General features: G+C 40.5%; 1 protein-coding gene and 2 non-coding genes across 5 annotated transcripts; all 3 read right to left on the bottom strand.

Moving 5' to 3' along the window:
• Positions 1-1,195: 1,195 nt before the first annotated feature.
• On the bottom strand, positions 1,196-24,453 carry atg16l1 (ATG16 autophagy related 16-like 1 (S. cerevisiae)). 3 transcript variants are annotated; one of them, XM_022670271.2, is made up of 18 exons: positions 24,231-24,453; positions 21,932-22,052; positions 21,485-21,578; positions 21,001-21,091; positions 20,801-20,874; positions 20,456-20,707; positions 16,751-16,816; positions 16,507-16,596; positions 16,328-16,387; positions 8,746-8,851; positions 8,174-8,279; positions 6,351-6,421; positions 6,178-6,249; positions 5,524-5,644; positions 4,886-4,991; positions 4,573-4,770; positions 3,632-3,733; positions 1,196-3,529 (listed from the first exon to the last, which is right to left on the bottom strand). In XM_022670271.2, exons 2-18 carry the CDS (start codon positions 22,035-22,037, stop codon positions 3,436-3,438), a joined length of 1,809 nt encoding a protein of 602 aa, XP_022525992.2. In that variant the 5' UTR covers positions 22,038-22,052; positions 24,231-24,453; the 3' UTR covers positions 1,196-3,435. The 3 variants fall into 3 exon arrangements, with proteins under 3 accessions (XP_022525992.2, XP_022526008.2, XP_022526000.2); XM_022670287.2 differs by having other exon boundaries at positions 8,746-8,848; XM_022670279.2 differs by lacking the exon at positions 24,231-24,453 and adding an exon at positions 23,983-24,221.
• Positions 5,814-6,079, bottom strand: LOC125783950 (small Cajal body-specific RNA 6). Its single transcript, XR_007426670.1, has one exon. It is a non-coding gene; the product is annotated as a small Cajal body-specific RNA 6 (non-coding RNA).
• LOC125783949 (small Cajal body-specific RNA 6) lies at positions 8,370-8,641 on the bottom strand. Its single transcript, XR_007426669.1, has one exon. It is a non-coding gene; the product is annotated as a small Cajal body-specific RNA 6 (non-coding RNA).
• Positions 24,454-25,379: the final 926 nt, after the last annotated feature.

Below are 25,379 nucleotides of genomic sequence, written 5' to 3'. Positions count from 1 at the left end.
AGGAATTGGTGCTATTGACTGACCCTCTTTTCCTTAGACCTGAATCCAAATGAAAACCTCCAGGACTTTGTTTAAATTTCGAGTGCTTCGCTAGACCGCCCAGGAACTTTGTCTGATGTCCTGATCCAGGACTTGAGGGGACACAAGGGGGTCATTGTGATTTAAGTTTCCATCATTCCATCAAGTTATTTTGTGTGTGTAAGTTTATCAGTAAGCCCCATATACACTGTATACATTTAAACGTACAACCCTTGTTCCAGTGAAGTTGGGACGTTGTGTAAAACTTAAATAAGAACAGAATACGATTATCTGCAAATTCTTTTTTTTAATTTATAATCAATTGAATTCACTAAAAAGACAAAATGTGCAATGTTCAAACTTTATTGTTTTTCGTAAATATTCACTCATTTTGAAGCTGATGCTGTAATATGTTGTAAAAATGTTGGGACAGGGGCAACAAAAAACTGGAAAAGTTGAGGAACGCTCAAAATACACCTGTTTGGAACATTCCACAGGTGAACAGGTTATTTAGAAACAGGTAAAGCTCATTATTGGGTCCCTGAATACCTTAGTCATTCACAAATGAGAACGGGGTACACCGCTGGGAGGCAGCCTCCGCTCCCCCTGTGGCATTGATAACATTTCTTTTGGCTGTGGAGCCGCTCACCGCCATTAGCCAATCTTGTATGAATATTCATGAGCAAGAGCCGAAATCCTGTCTTTCCTCTAAGACCCATAATTCAATGAACTAAAGCAGGGCTAAACAGAAACATTGCAGCACAAAAAAAAAAAACGACTCACATGGCATTCATTCATACTCGAGACCACAACTAGACATTTTAATATGAATGAAAAAATTAGACCTTTATAAGGAAATGTGATGTAACATAGTGCTAAACATGAGCCTGTCGAACTTCTTTACATTGTGTTGCAGCATCAAATTCAAATTGAGTGAATACTTACAGAAATTAAGTTTACCTGTTTGAACATCAATTATCTTGTCTTTGTAGTGAATTCATTTGAATAAAGTTTGAAAAGGACTTGCAGATCATTGTAATCTGTTTTTATTTATGTTTTTCACAACTTCCCAAATTCACTGGAACTGGAGTTGTGTATATACATGCAGTCTGTGCCACAGGGACAGAATATCAGAAACGTGGGTGTGCAGGTTAATGAAGGACAGTACACACTCGGCTGAGTCAGACGTTTGTTGGCGTGTAAACATTTCTCAAACATACACACACAGTTCATTTACATCTATCAGTTCATCATAACTTATACACAGCTTTAGCCTATGAAATACAGCGGTCAACTTTAGCCAGACCCACAATGCTTCTGGTATGGTGCTGAACTCAAGCCTTACTCACATGATGCAGCAGAACCAATGAGACACAGTGTGTGTGTGTGAGTGTGTGTGGGTTAACGCTGGGTCTGCACAATGTAAAAGGGGGATTAACCTGTGCAGCACTGACTGGCTCATTCTGCTGTCAATCAATTTAAAGCCACACCCACCTCTTTATTATCTACAAAACATGAGGGCAGCTTAAACCTCTGTGAGGCTACATAACAAGCTGAGTCTCTAACAAGCTGAGACAGTAAGTATAAGTGTGTAGTGTGTGTGTGTGTCCTACTTCACTTTCAATGCAAGTCAATTTAAAGTCATTTTGGAGCATTTCTATTGGTCCATTCATTATAAAATAAAATTGATTTTGAAATAAAAATGTGAATTGCTCTTTACAATGCTTATTAACTTCATTTTTTTTACTTAGTATTTATATTTGAATTAAACACTTATTGGAAGGATTTGACAAATTTGTAAAAATGTCATTGATGTGTACTTAAAGGGAAAGTCCACCATCTTTCAGCAATGTTCTACATTCACCAGTACAACAATACAGATAACCTTGGCAATGCCTTGATGCTACAAGGTGAACTGAGCACATATATGTATATTTATAAGAGTACAGTCCTACTGGATAGTCGCCAATCTGGGCCTAAACTATGCAGCTAAACTGAGAAATCCAGTCTGGATTTCCATCATATTCAGAGAAGCACAAGCGCTATAGATTAAACATCATACCAACAAACAACCAATAAACAAACAGCAGTTTATATTATTTATCATTTTTGTATTAATGTAATACTGCGGTAGTTGTAGTTTAAATACTGCAGCACTGAGGGCAGCGCTACCTACACCATGTTTAATTTTATTTTTGTTAACGGTTTTTATCACAAGCTGGATTTTCTGGAATGTTTATTTTTTAACCATCGTATTTGATTTAACATTACAATATTTCATTAATACAGCATTGTTATTATTTAATGTGTAGTTATTAATATGTGTAGCAGAAACTCACTCTTTATCAGCTGATGGGTTAGTCAGTGGTTTAAGTGATATTTTGTTCTACATTACTGTATCGATTTATAAAAACACAATATTCTTTTTAATACAAACTATTAAGTTATACTAGGCCACATGTAAAGATTGGTGTCAGAAGTGGTTAATTTAGTGTTGTGTTTAAACCCCGCCCCCTGGATAGCAGTGTTGTAACGTTTTTACTGAATTCAGAGCAAACTTTCTTATTCAGAATTTATAAATAGGATAGAATATTTGTACTTTTATGAAATTTGATTTAAACAATCTCAGTTTCTCACTGTGTTTACAGTATTGCAGTATATCGTGGTATACTGTTTCGTGATCAGTATCGTCAGTACACAGCCCTGGTGTAATAAGGCTAAGAGATCAGATCACCTAAACCAACCTGTGCATCCATAACCATTTTCTAAAACTTTAAACCCTGAATAATGCAGAACAGAAACGATAAGCGGGTGGAAATTCCCTTTAAGAGCCACAGAGACCAACTCGCCCAATCAGCAGAGAGCAGGAGCTGCACCGAAATTCTGTATAGCAGCACACTCTAGTGGTAGACTCAGATATTGCAGGCAAACCCACACACACACACACACACAGCATAGACTTCATGAGCAGTTTAATATGTAAGGCAAGAAGAACAAAAAGCAAACACACACACACACACACACACACACACACACACACACATGCAATCACAAACGTACACACACACTCATGGCATTGTCAAGCAGTGGTTATACTAACAACTCCTTTAAATCTTTTGGAAAGCAGATGTCAGACTGTCACACGTGTCTCTCCTGATAGGTGTGTGAGTGAGAGCGTTTGTGCGACAGTGTGTGTGTGTATATATATATAGTGTGTGTGTGTGTGTGTGTGTGTGTGTGTGTGCAGGTGTATACAGGAGTGCTGATATGAATGCAGTTAAAGTGTTCGGTCTCTCAGAACCAGAGGATTCAAGCTCCGCCCCTTCATAGTAAATCCAGTCCAAGTGCCAGAGAAGAAAGTGCGACGTCTTTCGTCACCTTGTCCAATCACATCGCGCCAGGGAGGAGGCAGACCAATCACAGGTCAGACCAAAGCACCGCCTTGCTGCCCTTCTCCACACTGACCACGTAGGTTCCCGACGGAGACCAGGACACAGAGTTAATAGCAGAGCTGAAACACAGAAGAAAACAGGAAATAAAGTCAAACTGAGATCAGAGTTTACAACTGCAGAGAAAACAATCTGAACTGAGTTAAACTGGGGGCAGAACCGACCTGTGATTCTTATCCAGGGTTTTGTCGAGTTTCCCTGTGAGAACGTTCCACACGTACAGAACACCATCTGCAGAACCCGCAGCTACATAACCCCCATCAGGACTGAGACACACACACACACACACACACAATAACTTTAAAACAACAGAAACATAATCCAGATCTAAACAGTGTGGGTCAGTGTAGGATATGAACTGACTAGGAACACAGTCGGCCTATTTATCACATGTACACATGTAAGTTGTGAGGTGTTATCTTGGGAGTGAAGGTGAATGAATGCAAGTACAGTGGCTTGCAAAAGTATTGATACCCCTTCATATCACCTTACAACCACAAAGTTAGATGCCTTTTACTTAGATTTTAAGTGATGATCACAGTGATGATGTTTGTTCTCTAGTGTTGTCTAACAAACCATTGAGGCCTTATTGAGGCCAGCTGTATTTATCATGAGACTAAATTACACACAGCTGGACTCTATTAACTAATTAAGAGACCTCTGAAGGTGATTGCACTGGCTGAATACTCTTGCTCATCACACTTTTCACATTTTTATTTGATTAAACTTTACTCCACATCACAATTGTGTGCTACTTTATGTTGTTTTATCATTTAAAATCTTAATAAAAGTACATTTACTTTGTGTTTGAAAGGTGAAAAAAAATGTGAAAATGTTCAAGGGGTATGAATACTTTTGCAAGCCACTGCAAGTCACACTGTGTTTTACACCAGGAGCTTTGAGAGAGGGGTGGGAAGAAGCTGTTTTGTGGATGAACTGTAGATACAACTGGTGAAACTCAGATACTAAGCAGGTCTAAACTGAGATCAGATATGATGCTTTTTACTGAAATACTGAAGTAAATAAGTGAGGATTTGGAGTGTGTGTTTATAATGTGATCATTAAATAATGTTCACTGTTAGATTGTGTGTAGACAGATTCTCACCTAAAGGTAACTCGGGTGAAGTCAGAGCCACACTTGAAGCCCTGAGCACTGAAGGTCTGCCGCACAGAGTTGTTGCGTAGGTCAATAATTTTTACCAGGTCGTCACGGGAACAGGTGAGCAGTTCTGTTCGATCGTGATTCAGGTCTAAAGACGTAACACGACCCAACAGCTCCAACTCACACACTATACTCTCAGCCCTGCGCACACAAACACACACCACACACACACCATACACACACAGACTCATGATTAATCTAAAAGTGAAACAGCACAAGCAGTTAAACCACATCAAACTGTGAAATCATGACGTACCGGATATCCCAGAATCGAACCTTCTTATCGAAGTGTCCGCTCATCACGCACTGCTCCGTGCACACAATGTCGTTACAGCTGGAGCCCGCAAACACCGTCTTCATACCTATAACAGCACAACATCAGCACAGCGTCAACACAACTTCAGCACAGTGTCAACACAGCATCAGCACAGAATCAGCACAACGTCAGCACAGCATCAGCACAGGAGACTAGAAAGCTGAACAGGACACCGATGCTTCTGTTAGTGTCAGTGTTGATGTTACAGTTTGTGTCGGTGTTGATGGTAATGTCAATGTTTGTGTCGGTGTTGATGTTACTGTTTGTGACAGTGTTGATGTTGCTGTTTGTGTCGGTGTTGATGTAGCTGTTTGTGGCAGTGTTTATGGTTCTGTTTGTGACAGTATTGATGTTGCTGTTTGTGTCGGTGTTGATGTTGCTGTTTGTGTCGGTGTTGATGTTGCTGTTTGTGTCGGTGTTGATGTTGCTGTTTGTCTGGGTGTTTATGGTTCTGTTTGTGACAGTGTTGATGTTGCTGTTTGTGTCGGTGTTGATGTTGCTGTTTGTGTGGGTGTTTATGGTTCTGTTTGTGACAGTGTTGATGTTGCGGTTTGTGTCGGTGTTGATGGTTTCCTTACAGACTTTGCTGCGCAGATCCCAGAGTTTGAGTGTCCGGTCATAGCTGCCGGAGACGATGCGAGCGTTATCCAGCAGAAACCGTGCAGACAGAACCTTCCCGCTGTGGCCGGTCAGTGTGTGCTGGAAGAGCAGAAACAGAACAGTTATGGATACACCATTTACCTCCAACTCCACCCACATTCAGCACCGCCCACATCCCACTCCCCTGAAACCCAGCGCCATCAACACCCAGCGCCATCAACATCCAGGGCCATCAACATCCAGCGCCAACCACATGGTGAGGATTTTAGGTCTCAGTATGAGGTTCAGATCAATAGCCTAACATTTCCACACCTCCATCCTCCTGTGTGTGTGTGTGTGTGTGTGTGCTGCACTGTGTGTGAGACTTGTTGCTCTCAGAAACACACACCCAGCACAGCCACTTAAATATCAGCCGCCCCGCGAACCAGTGATACACACCTAGAGTATACTGGAGTAACAGCAGGGGCTGCTGGGAGGAGCACAGGAAGTGGGCGGAGAGTCAGGCTTCAGACCTTTTACATCACATCACTGACCAATTCGTTTCTGCATCACACCATTGACCTTTAGCACTGACCATTCAGCTTCCACATCACACCGGACTGGGTTATGTCCTGTTAGATGCGTGTTCTTACCCTCAGCCTGTAGTCGTCTACAGTCCAGATTCTGCTGGCGAAGTCGTTGGATGCAGCCAGAAGATATGAGCCCTGAGAAGAAACAGCGAGTGGAGAATCAGCTGAGTTCACTATAAGAGCTACAGGTCTATCAGCTACACTAATATTCCATCAGCTGTTCTGTAAATACTCACAGCGCTGTCAAACTCAATACTGGTGATTCCAGCGTTACTGCCCGTCAGTGCCCCCTTAGGTTCACATCGACCTGAACAAAACAAAAACTCATTATCATTAAAACTCATTAAAAATCATTATCATCATACAGTCTTCATCATACCATCGTCATCATACCGCCACCATCATACAGTCATCATATATTCAGCATACATTCATCATCTTACAGTCATCATCATACTGTCATCATCATACATTTACCATAATACATTCATCATACAGTCTAACATGTCTCTGTCATGCTGTCACTCCACCACTCAACACTCTTTCTCACTTACTCCATTACTCCACGACGATCACGCCGTCACTATCACTCAATTACTCCATCTCACTTACTTCATCACTCTATCACACCATCATTCAATCACTATCACTCAATCACTTAATCACTCTCACATACTCCATCACTCTATCATGCGATCACTCTCACACTGAATCACTCCTTCACACTATCACTACCTTTCATCCTGCATTAAACAACAGTACAATGTGTTTTTTTTTTTTTTTTGTCAAAATAATAGAATTTTAAATTTGCTCGCCCACATGGTGAGGATTTCAGGTCTCAGTATGAGGCTCAGATCAATAGACTGACATTTCCACACCTCCATCCTCCAGTGTGTGTGTGTGTGTGCTGCAGCTGTGTGTGCGAGACTTGTTGCTGTCAGAAACACACACTTAGCACAGCCGCCTAAATATCAGCCGCCCCGCAAACCAGTGATACACACCTAGAGCATACTGGAGTAACAGCAGGGGCTGCTGGGAGGAGCATAGGAAGTGGGCGGAGAGTCAGACTTCAGACCTTTTACATCACATCACTGACCTTCAGCACACAGTCTCGTCTAACTCTAATCAATAAAATCATAATTCATACACACCAATGAGTAAAATATTAGAATGCAGCTTTGCTTCACAGTCTACACTAGGTAGGATCTGCTGGAACGTCTGTGTGGAGATTGCAGGTAAATCTTTCTAGACTAGGGGTGTCCAAACTTCGGCCCGCGGGCCATTTGCAACCCGTTTCCTTTTTTGAAGTGGCCCGCGAGGTATTTTAGAAATAAAAAGTTGGCCCGCTATTAAGCAGGTTTTATATTGTGAGATTCATAGTTTGAACGCTAGGTGCCAAAGAGTCTAAAAGCGGCCAGAGTGTACAGTTGTAGTGTGGGAAATGAGCCAAAGAGTCTAAAAGCGGCAGGAGTGTTCAGTTGTAGTGCAAAAAAATGAACAAAGAGTCTAAAAGCGTCGAGAGTGCACAGTTGTAAGGTGGAAAACAGTCCAACCAGTCTAAAAGTGACGAGTGTACAGTTGTAGCGCAGAAAACAGGCCAAAGAGTCTAAAAGTGGTGAGAGAGTACAGTTGTAGCACAGAAAACAGGACAAAGAGTCTAAAACACTACAAATGTATTCACTTATCATAATGAAGGAGTATAATATTAAGAGACATTATGATACGAAACATTAATTTGAAAAATCTTAGTTTACACAACACTGTCAAAGATAGATAAAGATAGTAACTCAAGTAAATGAATTATTATAAGTGGTATATTTCATTATTTGTTTTATTACAGAATCTGGTCTGTGACTGTACATATATTTCTTCTTCTGGCCCCCAGCAAGAAACGTTTGGACACCCCTGCTCTACACTCTAGCTGTTTTGGTGTAATGTAGATGACCAGCATTTTAAACAGAAGGTCATAATGTTTTGGCTCACTGGTGTGAATTGTGTTTTCACTGAGATCCGGTTAAGTTGGATATGAAGATAACGCCACTGGGCTGAATTACTGTACCTGCTACCACCTCCCACAGCTTCACCCGACGGTCCATCCCTCCTGTTGCTAGGAGACGGGATCCAGGACTGAACCTCACTGCGTTAACCTCGCCGTCGTGTGCATCCTGTAAACAAACAAACAAACAAGTGACTTTTTATGCCTTTGTTACCTGATAGCAGCTTTACTTAGAGACACTTGATCTAACATTCCAGAAGGTCTCAGCTTGAAAACTGGAGATCATGAGCCTCTGTTTAGTCTCTACTGCACCTCCTTCCTCCAGTGTGTGTGTGTGTGTGCTGCAGCTGTGTGTGTGAGACCTGTTGCTCTCAGAAACACACACTCAGCACAGCCACTTAAATATCAGCCTCCCCGCGAACCAGCGATACACACCTAGAGCATACTGGAATAACAGCAGGGGCTGCTGGGAGGAGCACAGGAAGTGGGTTGAGAGTCAGGCTTCAGACCTTTTACATCTCATCACTGACCTTCAGCACTGACCAATCAGCTTCTACATCACACCACTGACGTTCAGCACTGACCAATCAGCTCACCCCAGCACAGAGTGCTGAGGGAATGAGAGAGATACTTACGAAGGTGTGCAGCGCAGTGGATGGCACTCGGACCTCCGCACACACTCCAGACGGAACATCCGAACTATCTGGAGACGTCCCATGAGAATTCAGCGAGCGACGCCTTCTGAAACAAACACACAAAACGTCACACAAACATTCAAACCATCACACACACCATCATCACACACCATCACACACCTGCACCTACTGCAAACGGACATTACACTGATGCATACAAACTTTCACACAAACAGACAGATGTACAAATAGCACAGACACACGGACAGAGACAAAGAGAGAGAAAAGGAGACATACTCAGAAAGGCAGACAGAGACAAACAGAGACACGAACACAGACAGAGATAGCACACAGACAGAGATACGCACACAGACAAATACAGAGACACAAACACAGAGAGAGACACGCACACAGACAGAGACACACACGCAGACATACACACGGAGAAATGCACACAGACAGAGACACACACGGAGAAATGCACACAGACAGAGACACACACGTAGACATGCACACAAACAAAGACAAACATGCAGACAGAGACATGCACACAGACAGAGACACACACGCAGACATACACATGGAGAAATGCACACAGACAGAGACATGCACACAGACAGAGATACGCACACAGACAAATACAGAGACACAAACACAGACAGAGACACGCACACAGACAGAGACACACACGCAGACATACACACGGAGAAATGCACACAGACAGAGACACACACGGAGAAATGCACACAGACAGAGACACACACGTAGACATGCACACAAACAAAGACAAACATGCAGACAGAGACATGCACACAGACAGAGACACACACGCAGACATACACATGGAGAAATGCACACAGACAGAGACATGCACACAGACAGAGATACGCACACAGACAAATACAGAGACACAAACACAGACAGAGACACGCACACAGACAGAGACACACACGCAGACAGAGACACACACGCAGACAGAGACACACAGAGAAATGCACACAGACAGAGACATGCACACAGAGAGAGACACACGCAGACACCACACAGACAAAGACAAACATGCAGACAGAGACATGCACACAGACAAATACAGAGACACAAACACAGACACATACAGAGACACAAACACAGACAATTACAGAGACACAAACACACACACATACAGAGACATGCACACAGACAGAGATACGCACACAGACAGAGACACACGCAGACAGAGACACGCACACAGACAGAGACACACAGAGAAATGCACACAGACAGAGACATGCACACAGAGAGAGACACATGCAGACACCACACAGACAAAGACAAACATGCAGACAGAGACATGCACACAGACAAATACAGAGACACAACGCAGACAATTACAGAGACACACACACAGACACATACAGAGACACGCACACAGACTGAGATACGCACACAGACAGAGACACACGCAGACATATACACACGCAGACAAATACACACGCAGACAGAGACACGCACACAGACATAGACACGCACATAGCCAGAGACACGCACACACACAGAGACACATACAGAGACACAAACACATACAGAGACACGCACACAGAAACATACAGAGACACAAACACAGACGAATACAGAGACACGCACAGACAAAGACACCTGCAGAAAGAGAAATGCACATACACAGACACGCACAGACAGAGACACGCACACAGACAGAGACACACACGCAGACAAAGACAGGCACACAGACAGAGACAGGCACACAGACACAGAGAGACACACATGCAGACAGAGACACACACGCAGACAGCGACACGCACACAGACAGCGACACGCACGCAGACAAAGACAGGCACACAGACAGGCACACAGACAGACAGAGACACACACACAGACAGCGACACGCACACAGACCGAGACACAGTGTTGGGCACGTTACTTTGAAAAAGTAATTAGTTATAGTTACTCGTTACTTCTCCAAAAAAGTAACTGAGTTACTAACGGAGTTACTCCACTAAAAAAGTAACTAGTTACCAGTAAAAGTAACTATTGCGTTACTTTTATTATTCGCCCTCAAAAAAAAGGAAATCAATTATGTAATAACTATTATTATTAGAAAAATAACAAACGAAAATAAACCCAAAATGTTGACAAAAATATAATCTAACGAATTTCAAAAAAAAAAAAAAACGAAATTCTCCACACAAGCAAAGAAAATGACTAAAACTTGTAATACTGAAAAAAACGGAAAAAGCGGAAAAACGCGTCTGGGGATGAAATTAAACAAACCAAGCCACACTCAAAGGAAATATGTATATATAAACAAAACAAAATAATGGACAAAAACAACAATCTAATGACCGTTAAAATGGTATTAATATAACAGCTTCACCAAAAGAGAATAGAGCTTAGATCGGGCCCAAAAAATCCGACCCGACCCAGCCGGAGCCCGTGCACGTTCTGCCCGAGCCCGACCCAACCCAAACCATGAACTGTCTGTTTTCGGGCTGATTGAATGAGCAAAATATGATCAGAATTATGTTTATTAACACTGTAACATAGAAGCATACATAGAAGCATACTATTATTTAATTAACATGATTTTTAAGAACAGCTACACACCGTGCTGCAAGTCAAACGCGGAGGCGTTCACGTGCGCCCAGAGCTACGTGATTACATTTTTCATTTTTATTATAATTTAATTTTATTTTGTTTTTCTTTTTTCTGTTCAGTAAATTTTAATTTGTTTTTAGGGTGGGCTTGCTAGTTTTTATTATTCACACATCTCATCAGAGAGATCAATCTAATAAACGTGAGAGAGAAAGAGAGAGAGAGAGAGAAAGAGAGATTTCTGGTATGAGTTACTCACAGATAAATGTTCTCACATACTGTATCTCCTGTTTCTCTTTCATCTGCCTGGCGCGGATACTGTAATCCCATACATAATTCTGCAGTTTCAGTGTTTTCTGTCGTATTTTGTGGCTAGCGCGAGCGCTTTACACAAGAAGAAAATTAACGGACCACGAGGTGCCGCGCGCTCGGCACAACACCGCCCGCTGTACAACTCCGCTGTACAACAGCGCTTATAAATAAATTAAACACGAAAATGAGGGTATTCTATCAGTAATTTCAGTTCGTTTTAGTTAGTTTTATAAACACAAAATACAGTTCGAGGTAGTTTTTTTTCCTTTTAATTACCGTTTTTATTAGATTCAGTTAACACAAATGTTTTTTCACTTTCAGTTTTCGGTATTTCGTTTGCTTTAGTGAACAATAATAATTGGTTACTTAGCAACGATGTGATTATCACACCAGACCTTTATATAATATAAAAATAGGAGCCCGATTTCGGGTCGGTCCTCGGGTCAGGTCGGGTTCTGGCAGAAAATTTAAACTCTAAAAGAGAAAGCAGCAGCACCACAAAAACCGGAGCAGCTAAAAAGAGCTTAACGTCCTTAAATCGGAACTTGGCCTGTCCACGGCAATCACTGAATTGATTAGAGCACGCAAATCGTCACAAAATGTGCCTCACTTCACCACGCCAAACCACAGGCACAGAGGCCAGAAGCTCAAGTTCACCGGAAAAAGGAGGGGTTAACCAGGGCAAAGCGAAGTTAAAAAAAAAAATCGGCTAAAGTAATGTGCAGTAACGGGGTGTTGGAAATGGTAACGGCGTTATAGTTACAGTCAGAGTAATTAGTTAGATTACTCGTTACTGAAAAAAGTAACGCCGTTACTCCCAACACTGCAGAGACACAGAGAGAGAGAAAGAGAGCACACAGACAGACACGCACATTTACAGAGACACGCATGCAGACAGAGACATGCACACAGACAGAGACACGAACACAGACAGAGACACGAACACACAGAGAGACACAAACACAGACGCATACAGAGACACGCACACAGACAAAGACACCTGCAGAAAGAGAAATGCACATACACAGACACGCACAGACAGAGACACGCACACAGACAGAGACAAACACGCAGACAAAGACAGGCACACAGACAGAGACAGGCACACAGACAGAGACAGAGACACACATGCAGACAGAGACACACACACAGACAGCGACACGCACACAGACCGAGACACAGAGAGAGAGAAAGAGAGACACGCACACAGACAGCGAAACGCACACAGACAGAGACACGCACATTTACAGAGACACGCACAGAGACACACATGCAGACAGAGACATGCACACAGAGACACGCACACAGACACATACAGAGACACGCACACAGACACATACAGAGACACGCACACAGACAGCGACACGAACACAGACAGAGACACGAACACAGACAGAGACACGCACACAGGCAGAGACACGCACATACAGAGACACGCACATACAGAGACACGCACACAGACAGAGACAAGCACACAGACAGAGACAAGCACACAGACAGAGACACGCACACAGAAAGAGACACGAAACAGACAGACAGAGAAACGCACACAGAGACAAGCACGCAGACAGAGTAACGCACACAGACAGAGACACACATGCAGACAGAGAAACTCACACAGACAGAGACAAGCACGCAGACAGAGACATGCACACAGACAGAGACACACATGCAGACAGAGAAACTCACACAGACAGAGAAACGCACACAGAGACAAGCACACAGACAGAGACACACACACAGACAGAGACACACGTGCAGACAAAGAAATGTACATACACAGGCACGCACAGACAGAGACACGCACGCAGACAGACACGCAGACAGAGACACACACAGATAGACACACACACAGACAGACATACACACAAAGATGAACACAAACAAAGAGGCACACAGAAAGAGACACACAGACAAAGATACACAGAGAGGAACACAGAGACAAAGAGTAATGAACACACATACAAAGACACAGAAACACAAAGACACACAGAAAGACACACACAGATAGAGAAACATAGACATACACAAAGACAAACACACAGAGACACAGAGATACACTCACGCCGAGACAGAGACACACAAAAACAAACTCACACAGAGAAATCATACTTACACAAAGACACTCACAAAGAGACAAACACACAGAGACACACTCACACAGACAGAGACACACAAAAACAAACTCACACAGAGAAAGCAATACACAGAGATGCACACACAGACACACAGAAACATACTCACACAGAGACACACTCACAAAAAGACAAACACACAGAGACTCACTCACAGAGAAAAACACAGGGACACATCCACACAGGGACATACTGACACAGAAACATAGATAAACACACAGAGACAGACACATAGAGACAGAGAAACACAGAAACATAGACAAACAGAGACACTCTCAAACAGACAGAGACACACAAAAACAAACACACAGACAAAGACTCACAGAAACAAACTCATACAGCGACACAATGAGATGCACAAAGAGACAGAAACACATAGAACATACTTACACAGAGACAGTGACATAGTAATTTATACACAGAGACAAACACACAGACACATTCACACAAAGACATACTGACACAGAGACATACTGACACAGAGACATACAAACACAGAGACATACAAACACAGAGACATACAAACACAGAGACATACTGACACAAAGACAGAGATTCACACACAGAGACACAGACAGAGAAACACAGAAACGTACTCACACAGAGACAGCAACATAGTAATTCACACACAGAGACACTCACACAGAGACAAACACACAGACGCATTCACACAGAGACATACTGACACAGAGACATACTGACACAGAGACATACAAACACAGAGACATAATGACACAAAGACAGAGATGCACACACAGAGACACACAGACAGAGAAACACAGAAACGTACTCACACAGAGACACACTCAAACAGAGAGACACACACACAGGGACAGAGACACAGAAACAAATTCACACAGAAACAAACTCACACAGAGACACACTCACACAGAGACACACTCACACAGAGACACACTCACACAGAGACACACTCACACAGAAACACACAGAGATAGAGACACACAGAAACAAACTCATGCAGAGATAGCAACTCACTCAGTTGCACACAAAGAAACACTCACAGAAACAAACACAGAGACAGAGATACACAAAAACATACATGGGGACACACTCACACTGAAACAAACACACAGAAACAGAGACACACAGAAACAAACTAAAAAAGACAGCAACACACAGGGATGCACACACAGAGACAGAGACACACAGAAACACACTCACCATAAACAGCGACACAGAGACAGTGACACAGAGACAGCGACACAGATGCAGCAACACAGAGACGCAAACAGAGACAGGGACAAACTCACAAAGAGACAAACACAGAGACACTCACACAGAGATGAACACAGATTAACACAGACACACTCACAGAAAAAAAACAAAGACAAACAAACAGAGAGAGACACACAGAAACAAACTCACACAGAGACATACTGACAGAGAGATAGAGATGCACACACAAAGACAGAAAGATACAAAGATGCACAAACAGAGAGAGAGACACACAGAAACAAACTTACACAGAGATATACTGACACAGAGACAGCGACACAGAAACAAACAGACAGAGACACACAAAACATACTCACACAGAGACACACTCAAACAAAGACACAATCACACAGAGACAGCAACACAATGAGACACATACAGAGACACACAGAAACAGCGACACAGAGACAGGATACACAGAGACAGAGACACATTCACACAAAGACAGCGACACAGAGACACATTTACACAGACAAAGACAGCGACACAGAGACACACAGACACGTTCACACAGAGACACACAGAAAGACTTACAGAAACATACTTACACAGAGACACACAAAAAACATACTCACACAGAGACAAACACAGACACACAAAAACATACTCACACAAAAACAGAGTTACACAAAACATACTCACACAGAGACACACTCAAAACAAAGGCACAATCAAACAGAGATACATTCACACAGAGACAAAGAGACACAGAGACAGCAACACAATGAGACACATACAGAGACAGAGACACATAGAAACATACTCACACACAGAAATAGCGACACAGAGACACATTTACACAGACAAACAGATAGAGACACAGAAACAGAGACACACAGAAAGACTTACAGAAACATACTTACACACAGACAGAGACACACAAAAAACATACACAGAGACAAACACAAAAACACACTTACACAGAGACAAACACAAACAGAGACACACAGAAACATACTCACACAGACAAAGCCACACAGAGACACACAAAAACATACTCACACAGAAACAAACACAGAGACACACAAAAACACTCGAAAACAGAGCTACACAAACATACTTACAAAGAGAGACACACAGAAACATACTCACACAGAGACAGGAACACAGAGACAGGAACACACAGAGACAGGAACACACAGAGACAGGAACACACAGAGACAGGAACACAGAGACACACTCATACAGAGACATATTCACACAGACACAGACACAAACACACGGAGACACACTCACACAGACATACTCACACAGAGACACATACAGACAGACAGAGAGTCACAGAGAAACAGACACAAACAAACACACACCCGAAGATGTTGGAGATGGAGTCCAGCAGTCCAGCAGGGGGAGGTTGAGACAGACGTTTACTGAAAACAGAAAACATATTATTATTAATGCATAGTTAATCAATTGATCAGCTGTAACAAGATTTTAATATCAGTGTGTGCATGTGTGTGTGAGTGTGTGTCTGAGTGTGTGTGGGTACCTAAGTGCTCGGCTGGGCAGTCTGCTTGGAGACGTCTCTCCTGGTGCTTTTGCAGAGTCCTCTGAAGAAAGGACCTCGATGTCATCTTCCCTAATCCAATCAGATTACAGAACTTCATTAATACTGTTCCATTACACACAATATTATACTAAATTATAATGGTCTATTTTACATTCTATACATTTTAAAATAAATATTTCTGTTAATAAATTAATGACATTATTAAAGATGTCTGGATGCTTACGGGTCAATAGGCAGTGGCTCTTTGGCAGCATCTGCCAGATCCTTCTGCAATTTAGCTTGTCTGCGCCTGAGAGAACAAACGCACACAGAGTGAATAGGGCTGTACTGATCTGATTCAGTGGATCAGAATCGGGGTAGATCCACACAAATCTTATTAAACCTGCTATTGATTATTTTAATTCCCAGAGAGTATGTTCAGAGCGCCACCTGCTGTCCACAAGACCCCATAACAGGACATTATTAGCCAGAAGATCGGAGGAGAGTTCTCAAAAGGTTAATTAAAGAGTTTAGATACAGTCTGTATTGTGGAACTATTGTACAGTGAAGAATGAAAACATCCCATAATATCAAAAATCTATGAAACTATCTCCAAAATGCTAAGTTTTACCAGAAGAACTACATGCCTTTGTTTATTTTGAACAGCCAGCACTGAACAGCACGCTCAGAAAGGAGAGGAGGCTAACGCTAATGCTAATGCTAACAATAACACACACTATAAAAACCTGCATTCACTTACTATACAACAGTTATTACAAATCAGTAACCAACAAACAAAAACAGCATTTTTAAGATATTAAACCTTAAAGCTAAACCATTAAACCTAACAGTTACAAAGCCAATGAACTACCGAACTAAATAAATCAGTGCAAAATGTCTGTTTATAGAAACTGTAACTAAAAATAAAGTGATTTTATATCAGTATTAATCAGCAGCCCATCTTATCTAAACTGTGTGTCTGTATTATGATTAATTATATACACAAAGACAGAGATCATGTCGGACAATACGTTATATTATATATATATATATATATATATATATATATATATATAATACTGAAGCTGTTGAACAAATGAACTGCTGTTAAATCTCTTCATTATCAGACAAAACCAGGTTCAAACCTTCCAGCAGCTTCATCCCGCACCAGCACAGCCTCAGCACAGCTCCAACACAGCCTAAGCACAGTTCCAGTCTGACCAAACTCAGACCAGCAGCCAGTTATAACCCCTGAGGAATGCCCCCAACAGCCAATCACACGCCAGACTGCAGTGCTTATTCAGACAGCATTTAGGTGAGTTTCTACCTTAACGACTCAGACATTACCCACCCGCTCTAGACCCCCAGCCGAGCCCCAAACATTCACACCTGTTCCCATGTGAGACACAATGACAGCTCATTTACATATTGAACAATACCAGCTCATACTCACACACAGTACTGTGCAAAAGTTTGAGTACAGACCTGTATCTGGGCAGTAAATTTAAAGTTTATTTACTAAATAAGACACTAATGTGAAATGAACTGAATCACATGATTGAAATTATATGAGCTTCCTAGATTGAAGGTTGTACTGTACAGTGTACAATCACGCCCTCACTCTGAATATCCTCAACTGATACACAAACACAAATTTATATGCTACTGAACACAGATATAATCCCGTTATATTCAGTGTAATATGAGGAGGATTTTTTTCACAGTGTTTAAAATAAACATGATATATATTAAAGCAGAATATAAATCCTTTCTATAAGTATAAAGGCATTGTTGGCATCACTGTGAGGTTGCTCATAAGAGGCATGAAAACATGTGAGCTGCTTTGTGAAAACTTTTGTTTAAAAAAAAAAATATATATATATATATATATATAAAAAAATATATATATATATCTATATCTATATCTATATCTATATATATATATATATATAGATATAGATATAAAATGAAATTGAACTGAATTGAATTTTATATTGGTTTTATTGTGCTGCACAGTTTTGACTAGTGTGAAAATATACGTAAATAAATATTAGTTTGTATATACAAACATTTTTAGGTGCAGTGTTTTTATTTTATTTTGTTAACTTGGGAATACAATTGTGAATAAATTTGAAATGTATCTACTGTGTTATAGGAACAGGGTTGGAATATTTAAATAATGACTAGAGGAACAAAACTTGTATCATCAATACAGCAAATTTACCGGACAAAAAATTATTCTTAAATGTAATAGCGAATGTAAATATATTTCTAGTTTTCGGATTAATATTTAACTATTTCTATTGGCCTGTTTATCTTCCAGCATTTCCAGCAAATGTGCTTTAATGTTTCCTTTGACCTTAGTCTGAAATGTAAAAGAACATGTGAAAAACACATATTGATTATCTGCTTGTGTCCATTAGAGGTGCCAAATGTTGGATTTAATTATTTTTAGATAAACTGAAAACAGTTCTTCGTTGTAATCAAAAGATAAGTGAAATGTTGACATTTTTATTGTAGTTGAAAAAAATCACACCTTAATCGAATTTTAGAAAAATAAAAATCTCTTGCGCTAGCGTCAACCAAAAACATGGACTGTCCCGATCTCCAAACCCGAATTAATGAAATCAATTAAACTAAATCAAAATATACAACCAAGAATTCACCATCAAATCCATCTTTCTGCACCTAAAAATGGGAAAGCTTTGTGTGAATGTGTGTGTTGATCCCTCACACCTACAGCTCATTCATAAACACACTGGGCTGTTATCTTTGAGTACCCTAAACGTTTACACCCCCCCCCCCCCCACCTCCACCCATACTAATTCACACTGTCCTGCAGTGAACTCTACACAACTCACTAATAAACACACCAACACACAAACAAAACCTAAGAAACTGACTTTATCAGCTCAAACACTAAACATAAAAAGATTAATCTAGGGGTATAATACTCAGACCTTACGATTTAAATAGATACAATTTTGATTCAGAGTTTGCGATATGATCATACAACTATCATCAATACTATTTCTTCTATACTGGATTTCTTTTTGTCATTGTATGACTACTTGGTTCTTTTAAAGTAAAGTATGTGTAATGATCCATAATGAATGCTATTTAATTTGATCTTTAAAATTTATTATACTTTATTTACCTAAAAAAGCACAATTTTTCAAAACAAAAATCTAGGATTAATGCAATATTAAAACCAGTAACAAGGAAAGCAGAAACAAGAAGGTGTTTATAATGTTATGACTGACCAAACTAATGTAATAACGGAGCTGGTTTTAAACTTGTGGCTGATCTGCGTATATATAACGTATAATGCTTTTTGTTTATCTTATGGTAGATTTAATGGTTTTTATATTGGAATATTGTAATGTTCTGAGTTACTGAGTTTATAGAGGAAATAAACTAAATAAAGTGTAGCTGCTTTATTCGTGCCATCAGCTGTGTAAGAGTGTGTGTGAGAGAGAGTGAGAGAGAGGCAGAGAAAGAGGGAGAGAGAAAGCGAGAGAGAGAGAATGAGTGCATGAGAGAGAGAGAATAAGAATTATAAAGAGAGAATGAGAGCGAGAAAGAGAGAAAGAATGAGTGAAAGAGAGAGAATGAGAGTCAGAGTGAAAGAGAGAGAATGAGAGTGAAGGAGAGAGAATGAGATGGAGAGAGAGGGAGCGAATGAGAGCGAGAGAGAGAGAGAATGAGAGCGAGAGAATAAAAATGAGAGTGAGAGTCATAACGAAAGCGAGAGGAAGAAAGGGAAAGAGAAGGAGATGGAGAGAGAGAGAGGGAAAGAGAAGGAGATGGGGAGAGGGAGAGAGGGAGAGAGAGAGGATGGCTCAATAGGTAGTTTGCTGGATTAGCGTTCGTATCAAATGATACGCGTACTTTTGTAATATTTTATGAATATTACAGAATTACTGTATGACTTATGTGAATATCTGACCTGCAGTCCTTCTCGTTCTCAGCATTGAGTCTGTTGGCCTCCTGAGCTTTTTCTGCCATCCAGCGGGTCACCAGCTCCTGATTATCCTCTGTGGTTTTCCTCAGTTTTTCCTCCAGAGCGCTGAACGTGATCTGCAGAGCATCGTATTCATCGCGCAGAGTCTGATTGGCTCGCTCCAAATCCGCTAGAGAGTTCCGCAAATCACGACATTCCCCCTCTAGCTGAGAGATCTGCTGCTGATACTCCAACATCCTACACACTCACAATTATTTCGTTTTTTTTTATTTATTATTATTACATACACTTATAATAACGACAATAGAATTAATACAGACTAATACTCACTTGGCCTCATTGCTCTGGATTTCTTTGTCCTTCTGCTGAATCTGATAATTTAGTTCAATCACACTTTGGGCCAACTGCAGGACACACAGACACACACACACACACAGTTCAATAAAGATGTACTGTAACTACATTACACCATGCAGCTTAGGGGGCGCAGGATAATGCTTCTCACCGGTTCTATAATCATGTTTACTGACCTCTCCACGCTTCTTGTGGAGCTCTGTGAGTTCCTCCTGGTGCCGAATTCGGATCTGAGCCATTTCCTGCTGCAGAGACTCAGCGCCTGGGCTACACACACACACGCGCATGGACGCACGCGCACACACACAGACACACACAGAGAGACACACAAACACACAGACAGAGTTAACCGGATATTAATATCAGAGTTGGTTTATACAACATTATTTGGTCCCACTTTATAATAAATGTATACAATAGCGCTGTACATATTAACAATCTTTTTAAAAACAGTGTAACTACTGCTGAAGTACACATTGTAACAGCTGTACAGATTAGGCAATTACACACATAACATATTAATTTTGACTTGTGTTTAATAGGGCATTGTGTGTGTAAATTTTCACATGATACAGTGTGTGTGTAATAATTAGTTGTATATACAGTTATATTTCTCCTAAAACTTTTGATTAGTTTTAAATATTAAACATCATCACTAACCTGAGGTCATGTCTGTTCTGCAGCTCATACTTCTCAGTCTGCAGCCTCTCTGACAGAACTCCCTGCAGATCAGACTTCTCCAGCAACCTGTTATCTACACACACACACACACACAAACACACACACATTATGTTTCTCAATATTATTAAGGAGACTCGCTCATAAACACATATACAAAACTTCAGTTTTTTATTTGTAAATCAAACCGCACCATTATTGTTTCCTTTCACATTTAATTAGTAAATGTATAAGTTATTCTCCTTCTTAAATTTTCTTTATAATTTAGTTAAATTTAAAGAAAAGTGTAGAATATGTAAGTTATTTACAGGTTTCTGATAAAAGCAAAGGCCTATTTTCTGAGATTCACTCTGCAGCCCTATACAGTTAATATAATATTAATGTATATAATATTCTTGTCTCCATCAGCTGTTACTGAACATCACTTACACTGGTGTATGAGCTCCTCAAACGCCTGCCGCTGCACTCGGTCCCTCAGCTTTAGCTGCTCCACAACGTGTCTCTTCCACGTACACTCCACCCTGCGTCCCGCCATCTCCTACACACCTTTCTACACACACACACACACACACACACACACACACACACACACATACACACATACACACACACACACACACACACACCATCCCAGGATCAGATTAAGCTCTACTATGCTGTGAATTAATACCCTGATTCATCATAAATAAAAATATATATCATTCCCGTTAAATTTCAGTGTATAACTATTGATGATCTTATGACGCCTCTGCTGGTGAAGCCGGTCATAAACACCCACATATTTACTCAGCTCCAACCATTTAGCCTATCATAGTTTTGGTTCACCCATTACAGTCTACATCAATTACACACACTTACACCCCCATACATACACCAGTGCAATTTAAAAGGCTGTAATTACATTATTGTGCTACTATAATATCTCCATACTAGTGCTAATGAATTGAATCCTGCAGTTTAGGCCCTTTTTACAGGTCCTAAAACTAGCCAATATTAGCAATTATTATCCATTATTAATCCTCACACTGACGCTGCAGGTTTAAAAGAGGCCAGTAAACAGAGCCACGCCCCCTCGGCTGAGAGAGACATATAAACAAGTTTCATGCTGACACAAACTTCAAGCTTTCAGTTTCAGTTATTTACAGTCTGACAATTATATATATACAGTCTGACAATTATATGTATATGTAAAAGGTCTACATATACATTGTGCCAGTTATATATACAGTCTGACAACTCTATTCATACAATCTACTAGATCTACATATACCGTCTGACAGCTCTATAAATACAATCTGTCAGGTCTTTATATATGTATACAGTCTAAGAACTATACATATAAATACATATTCACACACACAATCTGCCAGATCTCTAAATACAATTTGGCAACTATATATATATATACAATCAGACAGGTCTTTATATATGTATACAGTCTGAGAACTATACATATAAATATAAATATACACACACAGACAATCACACACACAATCTGCCAGATCTATAAATACAATTTGACATCTCCATATATACAGTCTGACAGGTCTATATATACAGTCTGAAAGGTCTATATATACAGTCTGGAAGGTCTATATATACAGTCTGAAAGGTCTCTATATACACTCTGACAGGTCTATATATACAGTCTGAGAGGTCTATATATACAGTCTGAGAGGTCTATATATACAGTCTGAGAGGTCTATATATACAGTCTAACAGGTCTATATACACAGTCTGAGAGGTCTATATACACAGTCTGAGAGCTCTATATATACACTCTGATATCTCTATACATACAGTCTGACAGGTCTATATATACAGTCTGAAAGGTCTATATATACAGTCTGGAAGGTCTATATATACAGTCTGAAAGGTGTCTATATACACTCTGACAGGTCTATATATACAGTCTGAGAGGTCTATATATACAGTCTGAGAGGTCTATATATACAGTCTAAAAGGTCTATATACACAGTCTGAGAGGTCTATATATACAGTCTGAGAGGTCTATATATACAGTCTGAGAGCTCTATATATACAGTCTGATATCTCTATAAATACAGTCTGACAGGTCTATATACACAGCCTGACGGGTCTATATATACAGTCTGAGAGGTCTATATATATACTCTGACAGGTCTAAATATACAGTGTGACAGGTCTATATATACAGTCTGAGAGCTCTATATATACAGTCTGACAGGTCTATATATACAGTCTGAGAGCTCTATATATACAGTCTGAGAGCTCTATATATACACTCTGACAGGTCTATATATACAGTCTGACAGGTCTATATATACAGTCTGACAGGTCTATATATACAGTCTGAGAGGTCTATATATACAGTCTGAGAGCTCTATATATACAGTCTGGGAGCTCTGTATATACAGTCTGACAGGTCTATATATACAGTCTGACAAGCTTATATATTCAGTCTGATAGGTCTATATATACAGTCTAATTGCCGTGTTTACCCCCGGTCAGTCTGTATTTCCGCTGCTCCGGGATTATTGATCCGCGGTGTGACTCAGCAGAACCGATCAGAATCTGCGGGAGTAAACAGACCCCGCTGCTCGAGCTCCGGTTCTCGCGCTCAGATCTCTGCACCGCGCAGCAGCAGCAGAACCGGGACCGATACTGATTTCGTTTATGTGCACTGATCAGTCTCCGCGCTGCTGATCAGGAGGAGCTAGGCTAGGCCAGACTAGTAGTGTAAACACACCTGGCGGTTCCTCTCCGCGCGCTGTGCTCCCTCTCTCCCTCTCTCTGTGGTGATCAGAGTGATCAGTGATCGATGCAGGTGATCAAGGATTTTAGCGCTGCTGAACAGGATCAACAATAATAACCTATATAACCTGTACAACTGTAATAATAACTGATCTCAGCCCACTCCGCTCTCTACATCCGGGTCCGCCATGCCCGCTCTTCCGCCCAGAGCGCCAGAGGGACGCAGGAAAGTGACGTCGGAGTCTGCGGGACTTTATTTATTTATTTATTTATTTTTGTATTAATTTTTGTATAACTTACATACAACCAACATCACAAATACATGAAAACAAACACAAACCTAAACAAACAAACAGTAAAAGAAAAGTGCGATTCAAATGAACTATCCCGCCTTACATCCTGCTAAATTACCATTCAAATTTAAAAGCTGCTTAATTTACCATCCCTTCTTAAATGCTGCTAATTTACCATCCCTTCTTAAATGCTGCTAATTTACCATCCCACCTTAAATGCTGCTAATTTACCATCCCACCTTAAATGCTGCTAATTTACCATCCCATCTTAAATGCTGATAATTTACCATCCCACCTTAAATGCTGCTAAATTACCATTTTATTTCAAAAGCTGATAATTTACCATTCCACCTTAAATGCTGCTAATTTACCGTTCCATCTTAAATGCTGATAATTTACCATCCCACATTAAATGCTGCTAGTTTACCATTCCATTTTTAAATGAGCTAAATAGCTATTTCACCATACATGTCTGTCTGACTCATTTAAAAAAAGTGCAGAACTAAAATGCATAAATGCAAATTAAGTGAATGGAATGAAGTTAGTGACATGTATTTTAATATATTTATAAATACATACACTTTACACACTCAGGACTTCTTCCCTAATCTTTAATATATCATTAATTTTTATATTGCCTCCTGCTCGGTTTCACAGCATTTCCCTCTTTACACTGAACTACTAATCCCTATATTTCTATTCATTTTTATTTGATAATGTCGTAGTATTTTTTGATAAACAGTGCAATTTAGCATTTTTGCTTCCGCTTATATATGCATAAATATACATTTGTGTGTGTGTGTGTGTGTGTGTGTGTGTGTGTGTGTGTACGTGTACGAGTGTGTGTATGT

This window comes from Astyanax mexicanus, chromosome 18 (genome assembly GCF_023375975.1).
Source record: "Astyanax mexicanus isolate ESR-SI-001 chromosome 18, AstMex3_surface, whole genome shotgun sequence".
Lineage (NCBI taxonomy): Eukaryota > Metazoa > Chordata > Actinopteri > Characiformes > Acestrorhamphidae > Astyanax > Astyanax mexicanus.
This window is presented reverse-complemented; position numbering and strand designations above follow the sequence as displayed.